Source organism: Cryptomeria japonica, chromosome 4 (assembly GCF_030272615.1).
Source record: "Cryptomeria japonica chromosome 4, Sugi_1.0, whole genome shotgun sequence".
In the NCBI taxonomy this organism is placed as follows: Eukaryota; Viridiplantae; Streptophyta; class Pinopsida; order Cupressales; family Cupressaceae; genus Cryptomeria; species Cryptomeria japonica.
In genome coordinates this window covers 275441477-275460127 of record NC_081408.1, presented here as the reverse complement: position 1 = coordinate 275460127, position 18651 = coordinate 275441477, and the positions used below count along the sequence as shown (strand labels likewise).

At 36.6% G+C, this 18651-nt stretch overlaps 1 protein-coding gene across 1 annotated transcript in view; it reads left to right on the top strand.

Annotated features, from left to right (window-relative positions):
• The window catches only part of LOC131875075 (uncharacterized), a 153333-nt gene that overhangs the window by 35541 nt on the left and 99141 nt on the right, over nucleotides 1–18651 (top strand). Inside the window, exon 2 of the mRNA XM_059219095.1 lies at nucleotides 1528–1842. Within this exon, the coding sequence (XP_059075078.1) occupies nucleotides 1528–1842 (315 nt within the window). The remainder of the gene's footprint in view (nucleotides 1–1527; nucleotides 1843–18651) is intronic.

The window sequence follows — 18651 nt, the reverse complement described above, 5'->3', positions numbered from 1 at the left end:
GACATCCCTGTTGGAAGAAAGAATATGGAAGCAATTATCGGCATAGGTGATGATGGTTTCAAACTAATAAAAGATTATTTTAAGAACTTTCAAACTAAGATGAAGGCAAAGGAAAGGATTCCTCAAAGTATTGTGGAAAAATATGACAAATAGATATGTTTTGTAATAAATAGAGATGAGACATGGATGTAGGTTTTTACTCGAACCATTTGGATAATAGAGATGGGCTATGAAGTAGATTTGAACATTCTTGAGTCTTATGCAAAGATACTTCTTGATGCACCAAGGGAATCGACTGAGAAGATATTTGGCACATCTGAAACAATTGAGAGTGATGTATCTATGATGAAGCAGAGGAAGAAATGAGTTAAATTCATGAGAGATGCTTCTAAAGTAGTTAAAGAGGTAACATAAGGTCTAATGAATATCAGTGGTATTGTTGCTGAAGTAAAAAGAAAATCAAAGCAAACATTTATAGCTCATGTTTCCCCAATTGTTACTTCTTCTGAGATAGAAAGTGATAAAGAAAAAATTTAAAAGAGTTGAAAGGAAGAAAAGGAAACCTTCATTGACACCTACTACTTCTCCAAAAAGGACAAGAACACTAAGGAAGAAACGACAAGCTAGGAGAGAGCCCGACATTCAGAAAAAGAAACTTACACCAAAGAAACCGATACCTAAGGTATCAGATATTCTATTCCCAGAAGAACTTATAAATGAAATTACCCAGGATGGAAATCTTAGCAATGTCAACAAATGTTATCATACTTTCAAGGATTTTGATAAGGAAACAATTGAGGAAAGTATCATTCTACATCTTGATATTTACAAGAAAGTTTTAATTGAGGTTGTTGATGATTTTCCTAATGATCTTTATCTGAGACTTGAGGCAAAAAGAATGTCTATAATGGAAGTGGATAAGAAATTAAAGGTTGAAGCATTGTTGGCAGTTCACCCTGTCAATTCCCGATAGGAGATTGATGAATTGATTGCAGAAGCTAACCTGTCACTTTTTGCTAGTGGTCACTGGTAGGTTAACATAATGGCTGGCAGAGTCAAAGAAATTTCTGATGAAACGACTAACAAATGGGATATATTATTTGTAGAAAAAGAGAAGAAGGAAGAGAAGGATAGACATAAAATAGACAAATATTTCACCAAAGTATATCATAAAAGTGATAAGGGAAAGAACAAAGTTGGTGGTATTCCTAACTTGACTATCAAGGATAACCTACCCCCACGGGCTGATGACACTCCACTGGTAGTGACAGAGAAACAAGTTGAGGAACAAGCAAAGGAACAAGTTAAAGAAAAAGTTGAGGCACAAGTTGAACATGAGGAAGAGAAAGTAGAGGAACTGAACACTAAGAATATTGATCTAGAGTCAAACATTCTATTTACCATGAATGTGGACACTTAGGATATCAATGTAATTATAGATAAATCTTCTGAGTATGTTGAAGTAAAAAAACTGAAGCTACAAATATTGAGATCTCTGAGTCACCGGTCAACACTGTTGACTCTTAGAATATTGAGGAAACAACTGAAGTTAAGATAACATCTACCATCCCAGATGCTACTCAGATTAATATTGAGAAACCGATAGACGCACAAGAAGAAGCAGAGGTGAAAGCACAAACTGAACCTATAAATGTTGACAATCAACAGAAGGTAGAGAAACCAGCAGAGAAAGAACCTGAACAGAGCATAGCTGAACTGGCAGTCAACAAGATAAAAAATAAGGATGACAGTAAGGTTGAAAACACAATTGACACACAAAGTGAGCAAAAGGAAGCAAAAAGGGATAAAGAAGAGGCCAATGATGGAAATAAGGAAGAAGTGGTTAAGGCAATTGGACAAGTATGTGAAGAAAAGAAAGTTATTGTAGAGCCTAGCCCTTCCACCATGGACTTCAAACCTACAAATGTGACAGGTGTTTTATTAGATTCTATCAAGAAGATCACTGAATGCAATTCCTTAGCATTTAAGGCTATTGATGACACCTTACCTATTTTACAACAGATAGCACCGACATGTAAGGTAGATAATGTTGTAGGCTATATTGGTAAGTTAGACACATTGTCTAAATTCATTTCATCTAATATTCAGTTGATTGATAAGATTAACGAGGAGATAATTAGAGAAAGGATAAATAAGGAGACGATAGAATTATTTAATAAATCTATTGAGGACTGTACAGGAAAGTTAGATTCCTTAATACCGACACTAAATTCAACAATTTTGATGTTTAAGGAACTGTATAGAGATGTTTGCAAGCCACACCATTTGATTGTTGATATTGATGATCAGATTAAATGGACATAGAAGGAAATTGATGATATAGAAGACAACCTGATAGGCTCTTTTGAACTCACTTCAGTTTTAGATCAAGAAATGGCAGGATATGAGGAGAAAATAGAAAAACTTGAAAAGGAGAAAGCTCGATTAAGGTTAAAATCCCGTGAATTAAATAACAAACTTGGTCCAAGATTGGAAAATCTGTTGACACACTGGAATAGACTATCTAAGGCTACTATTCCAAGAGGAAGATCACTAGAGGAACAAATGCATCGTCTAATCGACATGATCTGACAGACAGAGGATATGATTTCTGATAGTTCTAAATTTTTGCAAGGACTTAATATGATTAAAGCAGATATCTTTCAGATTGTACATAAGAGGTTATAGGCAATGAGGTAGAATTTTGAATTTTTGATTCTTTTTTATAACCTTTGTCATTGATGTCAAAGGGGGAGTGATAGAGAGAAAAAATATACTAAAGGAGATCATTTGCTCAAGGGGAGCACTTTTGGTTTTCGGCAATTTTGGTTTTTGGTTTTTATCATGAGTGTTGCCATCAATGCCAAAGGGGGAGATTGTTGGCATTACACACTCAAATGAGAATGGTTGATGTTGTCATTGATGGCAACCAACTGGTAACAGGGCTCTATAGGATTCTATTGATCTTACCGGCAATAGACTTCGCATACCGGCACCGACAGCTACACAAAGTTCATTCACACCGGCATCTAGTTTACACTGGCAATGAATCATATCAGCACTCAGGCCGACATAAGATAAAGTTTTGTTTATACGAATTATATTGTAATGTAATTTCTTGGAATTTTTTATGATTATGTTGTGATTATCATTGATGGACACACACTTGCTATGAGATCACTTTGTGAATGTATGAATTATGCTCAATCGGTAATTGTTCCAAACCGGTATCATGTTGTAGTCTTTAGACTATTGATGTTATGCAGAAAGTGTTTACCGATCTCAAGTGGTATAAAGACCCAAGCAGCATAGAGAGATCAAGCGGTTTAAGGATCTCAAGTGGAGCTGAGCAAAGGAGCTAGAAGCGGCAGTTATCTTTTTCCCAGTCTTCAATTTTTGTCAACCGAAAATCTATTTGAACTGGTATTACTCTGAGTTACCCACCGGTAACCGGAAAAGTTGTATAAACCGGTAATACTCTATGATGAGTTACCAATAGGTATATTTTTGTGATGAGTTACCATCCACCGACACTTTGACAGTGATTTTGTGTCGTGTTACCAAATCTATCTAGATACAATGAACCTAGGAACTTGCAATGTAATCCTATTGGACCGACATGAAATCAGATTCCTTTTAAGGACATCATGTCTAGGGTTTTGAATGTGTATGTATGAGTGTAGCTGTTAGGTTTTGGTGGTTGTCGAAGCTCTTGTATGTGCGATCTTAACTAAGAAGATCAAGTCTACGTACTGCAACAGAGTGTGGATTTACTAAAGACTGAAGTAATGCTGAAGAGCATTAGCTATGAGCTACAATAGATCTAATCAAGAAGACTGTGCCATTTGCTAGATCATTCACTTATTGATTACTCACATCTTTGACAAGTCAGAAACCCTTAACTGAGTAGGCCCAAAAAAGCCTTTGTAAATCCTCTAACAAGGTGGTTCACATCTGTGGATCTGAAATCCTCTCACAAGGTAGTCTTTAATCAGACTTATCTCCTAACAAGATCTGTTCTGGTAAAGAACATTGTATGACCTTAACTGGTCTGGTTACTATTCTGTAGATAGTTACTTGTGAGTTTCATCTCACCGTGGTTTTTCCCATTTGGGTTTCCACGTCAAAATCTCTTGTGTTATGGTGATTGTGCTTCTATGGGTGAATGCCTTATTTGCTATTTGGTTTGCATGTGTGTTAACTGGTTTGTTTGTTAAACTATTTTATCGGTTTACTGCTAGACTGTTAAAGTGTTTAAGTACAATATTTTTTGGTATACTAATTCACCCCCCCCTCTTAGTTTTCATCAATTGGTATCATAGCCAACCTTTCTATAAGTATAACCACTTGGAAAGAGATATGGGGGAATACACTGTGAGGGAACTTACTCATCGGCTCACTCAGACTGAGCAAGCTTATGATGAACTTAAGGTCAAATATAAGGCCTCTCAGGCAAAAAGAAGAGAGCATGCTGAAAAACTGATGGAGCTAATTGAAAATAGTTCTTCTGATGAAGCGGACATGGAAGCCCTAGTCCAAGAAGTTGAAAAATTGAATGAGTCCAATGCCAACCTAAGAAGGGAACTTGAAGGACTAACTATTAGAATGTGTCAAGAGCTTGAGAATCGGAGGAAAGCTGAAGATCTGGTAAAAGACAAAGATCATGAGATCTCCAAGCTGAAGCAAGAAATCAGTGCACTTACTGCTCATCTTCTTGAAAATAAAATGGAAAAGGAAGGAATCCAAAGTGAACTACACATGGCTGTTTCTGAGAATGCAACCTTGAAGGAATCTAATGCTGCTATTACCAAAGAACTTACTGAGTCAAAGGAAATACTTGCCAAATTCAATAAGAGCACTGTCGAGCTAGAACAGAAGCTTGAATCAGCTAAACCGGTAAAGAATACCAATGGACTTGGTTTCTTGATTATGAGGAAGGTGAGACCTCTAGAACAAAAGATGGAGCATCAAAGAAACAACCGACATCAAAGGATAAAGGTAAGCAAAAGTTCAAACTTGTTTGCTTTAATTGTCTCAAGGAAGGACACACTTCTAATGTATGTAGAAGTAAGGCTTACAATAATTTTCCTTATTTTCTAAATGATAAGCCTAGACCCAATAGATTCAATGGTAATTGTTAAGCATGCAACAAGTTTGGGCATAAAGCATTTGAATGCAGGTCTGTCATGCACAATACTGGAAGGTATCCTCAAAGGAGTCAAGGAGTTTTTCCTGAATCCTCTGAGAACCGGAACCCAAACCGGTTTAATACCTATAGTCATCAGTCAGGTAGCAGTGGCTATCAAGCGACAACCGGATGGAGAGCAATATGTGTGATTTGTCATGGTCATGGTCACACTACTGCAACATGCAGAAGGAAGAGTGGAAACATGAATAATGGACCTTGGAAAGAACTTGGAATGGTTTGCTATCATTGCAACAAACTGGGTCATACAGGAAGATTCTGCAGAACAAGAAAGAGTATATCAGATGATATCAGTCACTCCAAAAGGAAAGATTGACATTGAAATTGTTCAAGCAGATATGAAGAAAACCTGGAAGAGGAAGCCAGAAGAAGTGATTCAAGTAGAACCAGTTTCTGCACCTAGTATGGAAGTCATTGAACCGACAAACTAAGCATCAGAAAAGCTTAGGGGGAGCAAACGGTGAAATATCTTGAACCCTTGGTTTACACTGGTAAAAGACCTCAACCGATATGTGATACCTGTCAGTTGGTAGAAGACCAGAAATGGTAAAAGGAAAATTAGGGTTTACGCCTTAATAGTGGAGCATTTATTGTGGTAGGTGAAGAACTTGTTTAAAAGAATTTTTCAAAGTCATTTTTCACTTATCAGTTCATGAGCGAAGAAGTTTTCAAGCACAAAGCAAAGAAAAGTGATTTGGATTGCGATTCAAAGAATTTATCAAAATCTTGAAGAAGAATCAGAAGCAAATATCTGTTGGTGAAGTATAGAACACAAAGCGGTATTTCTGCAACCAAATGAGTGTGTAGCAAAGTTTAAATTGCGAGCCCTAAATTTTGACTTACGAAGGTATTTTTCAAAATTCTCTATTTATCATGGCTTCCACATCACATGCTAGTTCTAGTGCACCTGTTGATTCTGTAGACTTCATTCAATGGAAGGCAAAATACAATGCCCTATCTTAGATACCCGCTGGTGTTATAGTGGAGGAAGGTATTTCTGATTACATTGACTATAAGATTGAAGATCTAGGATCTTTGATGATCCATTCTCAGTTGAGCTTGTTCTGTGGGAAGGACAAAAAGATTAAATCGGAATTCAGCATTCTGGAAAAGAAGAAACTTCACAATGCTGTCTATTTCCTTGAAGAATTTTCAGATGATCATATCTACATTATTCTTTGCAAAGTACACGGTGATAAAATGTACTTAGAGCGGACACATGATATTACACCAGAAGCAATTCATACCATCACCGGTTTCTGCAATGTCGGTGAAGTGCCAACCCTAAGGAAGATTAGCAAGACATAAATGACTAAGCTCACCAGTTCAGTGAGCAATTCACGAGGAATGATTGTCAATTCCATTGATCTGGTCAAATATGCATGTATGGTGATAGGATATCAGATGTTCCATGCCAGTAGAATGAACTCTATCTTTGCTGCAACGGTAAATGCCACCTACAGGATGATCAAGGAAGATGCATCGTTTGATCTATGCACTTGTATGCAAAGACAACTTCTGTTGAACCTCAAGTCGATCAAACAGGACAATGCCTTGAGATTTAAGTTTGGACAACTATTCGTTGGGTTGTTCTTCTACTTCCAAGGCTATTTTCCAGGAGTAGGTGATATTTAGTGGTCTGTTGATCAACTGGTGACAAAGCAAATCAAGGAAAGCCTACAAGCAGTAGGAATCGGTTATTTGGATGTGTTGAACAAATACTTTGATGAGTTCAGATGCAAAATGAACCAAAGGGTAATAATATCCAGTGATATTGTCAAGGAGTATGAGGAGGACATCTGCTTCACCATCGGAGTTGATGAGTGCATAATGGAGGCGGTTGAGCCTAGACAGGAAGAAGTGGAACCGATAGGATATGAGGTAATGTATGACATGCTAGATGGGTATGCCTCTACCCTAATCGCCTCGCCCCTTGATCCAAAGGCAAAGAGAACTGACACCTATTTGGAAAGGGTTACACTAGTTGAAGAACCCTCAGTAAAGAAGGGAAAGGCAGTGCCTTCATCATCGGCATCGGTTACCACAACAAGTCCCAAAGTGACCAAGCGGTCACTAGCAAAGAAGAAATCGGAAGCGGCACCCGCCAAAGTCTTTGAGAGGAAGCGGAAGACAAAAAGCAATACACCAGACTCAGAGGACACTGTCTCCAAAGAAAAGCCTAAGAAGACTAGGCAAACGAGGAAAGAGACAAAGAATGAACCGACAACATCGGCACCGATAAATATTGATATTTCCTCTTACAAACCTTTGACACATTGTCAAAGAACAATTAAGAATATTAGAAGAAAAGTGCTTGATGATTTGAAAGAGTGCTTTGATGATTTTAATGATGATGAAAAGGAAGAAGTTGAACAGGAAGTCATTAATTATTTATGTATTAATGACCAGTGGCCTTCAGAAATTAAGTCCGAGACACCTGATTCTTTATATAATTCTTTAGATAACAAATGGTGCATTGCCATAGAGAAAGAACAGGAAATAAGAGAGGAATTATTTGCACAATAATTCATTGATGTGCCTAAAACAGAGCTGTATGAAGTGGTGGAGAGATATAAGGGCCTCTTCTTCATGAGAAGAAGAAGACTCTTGTTGTTGGAAGGAAAAGTTTCAGAAGTGGTCAAAGATACCCACTCCCTTGCTCAATTAGCTTTAAGATTGCATCAAGTGGCTGAAGCCAACAAAAAGGCTGAGTAAGAACCGGAAATCACTCAACCAGATGAAGTATATGACAGTGAAGGAGAACCGGTCACTACATAATTGGACCTGATTGATGTTGATGCCTTGAATGGTGAAAATGTTGCTCTGAATGCACCAACAGAAAGATAAGGTCAAGAGAAACAGGAGGAAGACAAGAGAAAATAGGCAGAGAAAGAGAAGGAGAAATAGGAGGAAGACAAGAGAAAATAGGCAGAGAAAGAGAAGAAGAAATAGGAGGAAGAAAATAGAAAACAAACAGAAATGGAAAAGAAGAAAAAGGAAGAAGAGAAGAAAAAAGCGGAAGAGGAGAGAAAAGAGAAAGAAAAGAGAAAAGAAGAGGAGAATAAGAAACAAGAAGAAGAGAAGAAGAAGAAGGAAGTAGAACAGGAAAAGGAGAAGAAAAAGGAAGAGGAGAATAAAAAGGAAGAGGAGAAGAGAAAGGAGCAAGAGAAGAAGAAGCAGGAAGAGGAGAAGAAGAAGAATGATGAAGAAGAAGAGAAGCGAAAAGAAGAGGAGAAAAAGAAGGCAGAAGAGGACAAGAAAAGAGATAAAGAGAAAGAAGGAGCGGCACAGAGCACTTAGATGGAGACCCCAAAGGCAACCAGTAGTCAAGCCAAACCAGCTGACATTACCAGTCCCATTGACCTCCAGTCTGCAAATGAATTAGAGTTGTTGTAGAGCATTAAGGTTTCCCAAGAACACCTGGAAGTAATAAGGAGGAAGAAAGAGCAAGATGTGATCCAAGTTGCGGTGGACACTCTTACCGGTTTGATACCCGGTACCAACCTCCCCAGTACCGATTCCTCTCTTGCACAATTAAAGATCCTATGCATAGTTGTAGAAGACCACGTGCAAAGACTGGAAGAGGTTGCAGAAGCAAATGCCAAGAAGGAGCATCAAAAGGCTCTAGACACTTCCTTGGTGAAAAAGTTAACAGAGCTCCGGTCTGATCTACAGAAATCATAGAAGGACATTAGAGATGCAATGGATGAGGGCAAATTATTGCTAAGTAAGATTTGTCAACCTCATCTATTCTGTGATGATGTGCTTGCTCATAAAGCCAAACTGCAATCTGATATGCAGTCATTTATAAACACCTTCAAGACACCATATGATTCCTTCTCCACATATGGACAAACCGCTCATCGGTTTCAACTCCAGTCTGGAAGAATAGAGGTAGAGATAAGCAACTAGACATGTAATTTGTAGGAACTTCAACTCGTCCTACTGCCAAGACTGCAAATTCTTCAAAAATGCTATCTAAATCTAGATGCCCTAATGGTCACTCAAGAGATGAGTACCTTGGATGCCATGGAAGAGCAGGTCTATCAGATGCAAATGGAGAATGAGGTTGCTACCTCATTGCTTGAATCATGGTCTTTATCCATGAAAACATTTATGCAGGACTTTAAATCAGTTTTTGACAAGTTTCACTCTGTATTGTCATAAACTCTTTAAATCAGTTTTTAATGCTAATGGAACAAGGGTTTTTCAACTGTACTTTATCATTGTTGGCAAAGGGGGAGTAGTATTCTGTTTTTAAAATTTTGATGGGGAGTAGTATTCTGTATTTTGATGCATGTTATGTATACTTTCATGTTTATCTTTGTAAGGAAGTGGTATACATTGTATTTTCTACAAAAGGGATAGTGTATATGCTTAGGGGGAGTAATTTTGATTATGGCATAATTTTGTTGTAAAACACTTAGATTTCAATTTTTTTTTCCTAAGTGTTGCCATCAATGCCAAAGGGGGAGATTGTTGGAATTTTTGATGATTATGTTGTGATTGTCATTGATGGACACACACTTGCTATGAGATCACTTTGTGAATGTATAAATTATGCTCAACCGATAATTGTTCCAAACCGCTATCATGTTGTAGTCTTTAGACTATTGATGTTATGCAGAAAGTGTTTACCGATCTCAAGTAGTATAAAGACCCAAGCAACATAGAGAGATCAAGCGGTTTAAGGATCTCAAGCAGAGCGGAGCAAAGGAGCCATAAGCGGCAGTTATCTTTTTCCCAGTCTTCAATTTTTGTCAACCGGAAATCTGTTTGAACCGGTATTACTTTGAGTTACCAGCCGGTAACTGAAAAAGTTGTATAAACCGATAATACTCTATGATGAATTAGCAACCAGTATATTTTTGTGATGAGTTACCATCCACTGACACTTTGACAGTGATTTTGTGTTGTGTTACCAAATGTGTCTAGATACAATGAACCTAGGAACTTGCAATGTAATCCTATTGGACCGACATGAAATCAGATTCCTTTTAAGGACATCATGTCTAGGGTTTTGAATGTGTATGTATGAGTGTAGATGTTAGGTTTTGGTGGTTGTCGAAGCTCTTGTATGTGCGATCTTAACTGAGAAGATCAAGTCTACGTACTGCAATAGAGTGTGGATTTACTAAAGACTGAAGTAATGCTGAAGAGCATTAGCTATGAGCTACAATAGATCTAATCAAGCAGACTGTGCCATTTGCTAGATCATTCACTTGTTGATTACTCACATCTTTGACGAGTCAGAAACCCTTAACCAGGTAGGCCCAGAAAAGCCTTTGTAAATCCTCTAAAAAGGTGGTTCACATATGTGGATCTAAAATCCTCTCACAAGGTAGTCTTTAATCGGACTTATCTCCTAACAGAGATTGAGATTCCTAACAAGATTTGTTCTGGTAAAGAACATTGTATGACCTTAACCGGTCTAACCTTAACCAGTCTGGTTACTATTTTGCAGATAGTTACGTGTGAGTTTCATCTCACCATGGTTTTTCCCATTTGGGTTTCCATGTCAAAATCTCTTGTGTTATGGTGATTGTGCTTCTATGGGTGAATGCCTTATTTTCTATTTGGTTTGCATGTGTGTTAACTAGTTTGTTTGTTAAACTGTTTTACCGATTTACTGCTAGACTGTTAAAGTGTTTAAGTACAATATTTTTTGGTATACTAATTCAGCCCCCCTCTTAGTATTCATCATAATTAATTATTTGTAGCCGACATGATGTATTGTAAAGATTCATATATGTATGAGATCTTATAGGTCATTTTGTCTGTAATCTATATGGTATGTAATTAGGTAATGGAAGAGGATTATGAGAGCAAATATATGTATATGCATTTTGATGTAATATTTTGATGAGCGAATAAGAGATGAGCATAGCGAAGTAAGGTTTATGGCAGAGGTATTTGAGAAAGCTTAAACCAGTACTGAATCTAGCATTGTAGATGTTATTTTGAGCAGTACATTGTCATTGGATTTAATCATCCAATTTTGTAGTCAGTGTGACTCCTTTCTGTGATTGAGCAGTGAGCTCTAGGTTGTTGGCCTTCTTGCATGTGTAGGCCCCTAGTGTATCAGTACTATTTATTCATATTGGCCAGTGAGTAAATATTGTGGGTCACAAATCCCACCGAGGTTTTTCCCCTACCGGGATTCCTCGCCAAAATATCTTGTGTTATGGTGTGCATTGTTGTTGTCTCTATTATTTCTCTTTATTGCTTTATTGTTTATTTACCAGTACATTAATTCGGGTTGTAAAGTTGCAAACAATTTTAAATATTTCATTCACTGGTTAGATGTTGATTCACCCCCCTCTTAGTGTCTTTGGGATTGATCAAGTATCTAATAGTCTTAAGGGGTCGTAGGACATAATATGACCCCTAAGGACACATTATAACCCATAACAACACCTAAGGGGTCATAGGACACTATATGACCCCTTAGAACACAATATGACCTCTAACAGAACCTAAAGGATCATATGGTATCCCAAGGGTTCATACGACACAATATGACCCATAATGACACCTAAGGGGTCATATGGTGTCCTAAGAGGTCACGGGATACCATATGACCCCTAAGAACAACATACATCCCATAATGACACCTTATGGTGTCCTAAGGGGTCATAGGACACAATATGACCCCTAACGACACCTTAGGTGGCATATGGTGTCCTAAGGGGTCACAAGATACCATATGACCCCTAAAGACACCATATGACCCATAACGACACCATATGGTGTCCTAAGGGGTCATAGGACACAATATGACCCCTAACAACACCATATAACCTGAATGCAGTGCTCTAAGGGGTCATATGGTTTCCTAAGGGGTCTGTCTCTCTCTCTTAGGACCCCACATAACACCACATGACCCTTTAGGAGCATTTGATGTCCTAAGGGGTCAAGATGGGAAGATGGCATTACGGTGTCGTAAAGTAGAAAGATGAACCATTATTACAATATAAAAAGTAGTATCAATACTGTTTACAAGAATAAAAAACCATCATGCTCCCCCTCTCTCCCTTCCTCCATACCCCATCCCTCTCTCTCTATTCTTCTCTCCCTCCCCACTCTTTCTCTCTCTCTACCCCCTTTATCTCCGTTACTTTCCCATCTCTCTCTCTCTCTCTCTCTCTCTCTCTCTCTCCCCCCTTAGGACCCCACATAACACCTAATGACATCATGTGACCCCTTAGCACACCACATGACCCATTAGGAGCATATGATGTCCTAAGGGGTTATATGGTGTCTTAAGGTGGCAAGATGAACCATTGTTACAATATAAAAAGAAGTACCAATACTACTTACAAAAATAATAAACCAGCATGCCCCCCCTCTTTCCCTTCCTCCATACCCCATCCATACACAAATTCAACTTGGTAAACAACTTCTTTATCTAAAAATTGGTTGCAAGCCTTGCAAGTTGTTTATAATTGGAAAAACTTTCATTATCACCCAGTTTTCTTGTGTAGAGAAAATTTAGAAACACTTTCAAGATTTCTCCTCCTACCTCCTCCACTATCATTTCTACTCTTCTGTTCTCCATGAAAGCTGCAACTTGAAACACAATACTTTCTCCTCCTACCTCTATCATCACTATATTTTGTTTACCTATCTATACCACGTATGCAGTTCTTGGACATACTTTTAGTTTCCCAATAGCCTTAACAACCTCAAAAGAAGTTTTTGAGGTCATTGAAGGCTTCACTGCAACTGTTACTACACTTCTATGATAGTTTTATATGTAGAAGTGAAATTTTTATTTTGCATGATTTCAAATGATTGAATTGTTGTTTTTATTAGTTTGGTCAATTTTATTGTGATTATTTAATAGTTTTAATTTTAAAAAATAATGATAATGCTCAATTTTATGGTTATTTGATTGTTTAAGAACTTTTATTTACATATATATGTAATATGATTCTATTTAGGACAAGCGATATTAATGATGGGAAAGAACAAGAAAGGAATGGTGGAACACCAAGAGGTTGAAAAGGAAAGACAAAGGTAGTGTATGACGAAATTACGTGACATAAGAACAATGGGACAATCCCAAGAAGGTACATCATCCTCAAAATCTCAATTCGATTTACCAAACAAACATAATGCAATTGAAGAAGAGATCACAATGAATAATCAAATAAATGATGATGATGCACCAACAACATTTGATTTATCGTATGAACCTAATGTAGTTGAAGAAGAGACCACATTGAATATTCAATTAAATGATAAATATACACAGGCTCTATTCGATGCGATGAATGTACCTAATGCACGGAATGCACCGATGTTAACACCTCCTAGAATCATTCGTAGGAAACCAAAGTATTTAATTGACATCGATGAGAATATTTTGAAGCCAATGCATGATAAAATGAATGAATGAACTTGTAGGAGAATGGTTAAAATAATATGGCAAAACTATTTTGAAAACTTAAATCAAACTGCAAGATGTCAATTAATTGTTGAAATGATTAAAAATTTGAATTTTGGAGAGAGAATGAAAATTCTAGGCCTATCATCATCCAAAAGTAATAGCGAAAGAACTATTGTGAGAAATCTATTTGATGCATATCAAGCTATTGGTTCAAAATCATGTACTAAATATTCTAGTGTTACTTGACGTGTTATTACATCAATAATAATGAGCAAGAAAATTGAAAAAAGATCATTTGATAAGAAAAACAAGTAAGTCATTAAACATAAGTAGAACAAAATTACATAAAGCATTAGATAGGAGGGATAAAATAGAGGATCCTAACAATAATTCTTATTGGGCATTCTCGGGTAGACTACCACGCAAAGACAAGATTTTTGTTGATGCACTAAGAATATTAATTGAAACTATTTGGCACGAAAACACAAGGGTTTCGCTAACCAAAGATATGTTGTTAGAAGGCGAATTGGATCTAGAAATTGTGAGCCACATGCCAAACACTATTTGGATATGACTCAAATGAAAGTTTATGAAAGATTCCTTCAAAATTTTCCTCAAATAAGAATTAGTCAAAGATTTTTTGAAATGGAAAAACCTTTTTATGTTAAGATTAATCATGTATGCACCACGTGTTGTTGTAGGATGCATATTGAATTTTCTATGCACTATGATATTTATCGTCATATATGTTGTACTTTGCACACCAACGATGTTTTGCAGGAATGCAATATACAACCACCTCCTAAGTCACCAAGAGAATTTATTTCAAGTGTGTTATGTAAAAGAGATGATGGTTGCATTTATTATAAGATGATGTGTTTGAAAGGTTCTTGTGCTACATGTGGTGCTTTGCAACATTTGCCAAGATGTCTACATTTGGATAGCACACATGAAATTGGAAAGTGTAGTCACATAAATCTGTCCATTTTAATTAAATGAATATTTCGTATTTATTTGATTAAAAATCCACTAGCCATCAGTTAATTAAATTAATATTTAATTAATTCATCTCCAAACATTCTTCTATTAATTAAATAAATTATTCAATTTATTTTAATTAATTCATTAAACCAAATTCACAATCAATTAAATAAATAAAATCTATTTATTTAATTAAATCCCCCTTTTCCTCTTTTAAATAAATTAAATAAAACATTTATTTAAATCATTATCCCCACCCCACTTGCATTTTCCTACAAATGCAACTTGCACACATTTTGAAATAAATGAATTTTTATTTTAATAAAATCCTATTTTCCCTCACCCACCAAATCCACTTGCAAAATCTAATCCCCTTCTAGATTCTTCTAACCCCTTCCTAATTAGCCTAATTCATCCCCTAATTATTGTCACATTCCTAAGCAAAATGGAGTCACTTCTCAAATGGCCCAAAGTCTTGGATAACCATTGAAGGTTTTCAACCTTCAACCACCAAAAACCCCAAAGTCTTTGAAAACCATTAAAGGCTTCCAACTTTCAACCACTTAATCTCCAAAGTCTCCAATAACCATTAATGGTTAATTCAACTCTCCCACATGGTTAAAACATTTGTTTTGACTCAACCTCTACCCAACCCAAGGGTCTCATCAAGCCTTCAATGCTTTGACCATGATTATCTCTTAATCATTTGCACAAAGGTTTATCCTTGGATTAACTCCTAATCCAGTGGGTAATCTTAATTTAGGCTTGAATCTTAGCCTTTAGATAACCATGAGGTCTTCTCAGGCCTTTAATGCCTCCAACCTCTTCTCTCAACCCAATTCTGTGTTGACACTTGTCACTATTTCATTGGTGCCAATTGTGCACATGGATCCCCAACTTTCAAGCTTGACCCTTGATTAAACCTTTCAATCCTGGCCATCCATTGCTCCATTTTTCCTATAAATAGAGCCCATTCCTTCATAATCCAGATCCTGAAAACTTGTAAGCATTTAGACTATAGCCATTTTAGAGAGCATTTAGCATAGCATAACTAAATCTTTTCTTTTGGTTAAAATACATCATTTTAGCATAAAAATTAGCTTTTCATTTCATATGTGGAGCTATACTACAATCTCAATCCTCCATAAGCATCCATAGTGCAAAAAGCTGCTGAGAGCTACACTATTTTGGAACTTGGAGAGGAGAGGAACAAGGGAGAAGGAACTAGGAGTATGTTAGGAGGTATTTGGAGATGCCTCATCATGTTTGCTTTGATAGTTAAATATGCTTGCATGCTTATAGTCTCTCTTTTGGTATGCCTTTTTAGATTAGTTTTCGATTGACCAACACTAATGGTTTGTGTGTTTTTGTGTTGATTGATCTTGGACTAATCTTGTGCCATTTAGGAGGGCATCAGAAAGAAACTAGTATCTTTTGGAAAGTACAAGATAGTGACATATGAGGTTAAAGATGGAAAATAATTGAAGAGCTGTGAATAAGTGAAAAATGATATATGTGTAGCTGATTTTATGAGAACATTTAAAGAGAAACTAGTTTATGAGTACATAATGCATACACATAGAGCTTGGTGGTTAGATGAACAATTCAAGTTATGCAAGGACACATTTCCTCTTGGTACCATTGTCTCTATAGTTGATTTTGCTGAAAATTATACACTACAACCTCAAAATGAAGTGCAATCTTTGTATTACCATTCTACACAAGTTTCTATTTTGTACACATAACATTCATGCATGCAAATGATAGCACAAAGGAGGATAGAAAGGTTGTAAGAGAGTATCACTAATACATAAGTGATGATCATACACATTCATCGAAGTTTGTGCAAGGATGATTTAAATTTTTCTATGATAATTTAAGGGAAAGGAACATATGATAAAAGCAACACATAATATGGTCAGATAATTGCACCTCACAATTAAAAAATGCAAGGATGTTCTATTGGTTGAGTAGGATGCATGTGACAAGCGGTGTACAACATTTTTGGAATTTCATTGAGGCTGGACATGGAAAGGAGAGTACAATGGTGTAGGAGCATGTGTAAAAAGAGCCCTATCTAGAGAAGAATTGAAGTATGAAAATGGTGATGAGTTGACAGATGCAACAACAATTGTGTGATGGTGTAACTCTACAATGGGAATAGGTAATGCAGGTACGTCAATGGTTCATAGATATTTTTGGTTGATCACAGAATCTGACATTGAAAACTATCAAGATTGTTGTACAGTTGCAGGATCCAGTGACATGCAGTCATTTTGAAGTTCAAATGAAAGTTCACCGGTAATTTATACTAGACAGATCGTATGTTTTTTTCTCTTCATGTATGTATTTTTAATGAGAAGAATGTGAATCAAAAGAGTGGGTTGACAAATGGTCTTGTAGACCACTGGTTCCCATTGATACCTATCAAATTCCTAGAGCATTGCATTTGAACCAGATGGAAGCATCAGTTGATTTCGATCATGTATCCGACCTAGTGGAACTAGGTGATTTTTTGGGTAAATTTTATTATACGATTTTTTTTTTGGCTCATTTTATTACATCAAACATTATTTTTGGTATTAATTATCATTCTATAATATGCAGGTCATGTGTACATAGTTGTTGCAGAAGAGAACAATGAAGAAGGAACAAATTACTTTTTGTGTTGTTGTATTGAGCTTAGAGAAAATTGACAACCACAATCATTGATGGGGAGGGTATTGAGTATCCAGTATATTAGGTCTCGGGGACAACTGAGAGGGGGGGGGGGGCTGAATTAGTTGTCAAATAAATTCAAACCAAAACAACTTAACCAACTTTAATGCTTAATACCGGTAAATTAGTCTTTTATGCTGGTAGATAGTTTTATCAATTAAATACAGTACCGGTAAAGATTAATGCATGAAATAGAAACACAATAACATCCACAACACATAACACCAATATTTGTACATGGAAACCCTATGAGGGGAAAAACCACGGTGGGAAACCTTACCCACAACCAAATGATACTACTGTAGATAGTATGTGTATACAAATGGGGTCTGCACATGCAGAAAGGCCAAGTGCCTAGAGCTCACTGCTCAAACACAAATAGGAGACACACTGACTACAATTAGATGGTTAAATCCAATAAGGATGTACTGCTCAAATTAGCATCTTTCTATGCTGGATTCAGTACCGGTGTAGTTCTGATTGTCTTCACAAAAACCCTCCTTCAACCTTCAAATGATGTCTGGTTGTATAGCTCTGCTTATTCTCGCATATACCTTCACACAATTCCTTTTTTTTGCATTCCACATTTGACCTTACAAATAAGATCTTACATTTATACCATAACCTGAGACCAATTTTAGTAGGTCGGCTCTAAAGGATATTACAATAAAATCATTTTACAAATAAAACAATGTCTGATGCAATAATCGATTCAACATGTCGGCTCAATGCAATTACAACATTAATAAATCCTCTCCATAGTGTGTCGTGTTGATCAAGAATAGATAAGCCTGTCGGTGCTTATTCTGGACCTATTTGCCAGTAACATCAAATATGCAAATACGAATGTGCCAATGATCAAATCTTCAAGACAAAGTGTCCAAACGATGTCTTCAACATAACCAAGTGTTTTTCATATCATTCCAAGTGTTGGTGAACATTATATCCTGCCGGTGTACCAGATATCAATGACTGTGCATAAGTCACTTGCTTGCCAGTGAACATTTCCAATTCTTCAAAGTGCCAGAGTTGATAAGTGTTAGTAGGTGTTGACATCAATGACAAAACCATACCAAAATACCAACAATCTCCCCCTTTGGCATTGATGGCAATACAAGATGGAAAACCCATCAAAGCGCCAAAACAGAATTGCCAAATACCAAAAACCAATCAATCTCCCAAAAAAAGAGATCATAACCAGAAATCAAAATACAGATACAGAGAGTAATTAGTCTCTCCCAACATAGCAATCTCCCCAAATGAATAATCTCTCCCCAAGAGATAATGTGTTTTTTCATATCAATCTCTCCCCCTTTGACATCAAATGCCAAAGCAATATAAAAACCATTTTTCA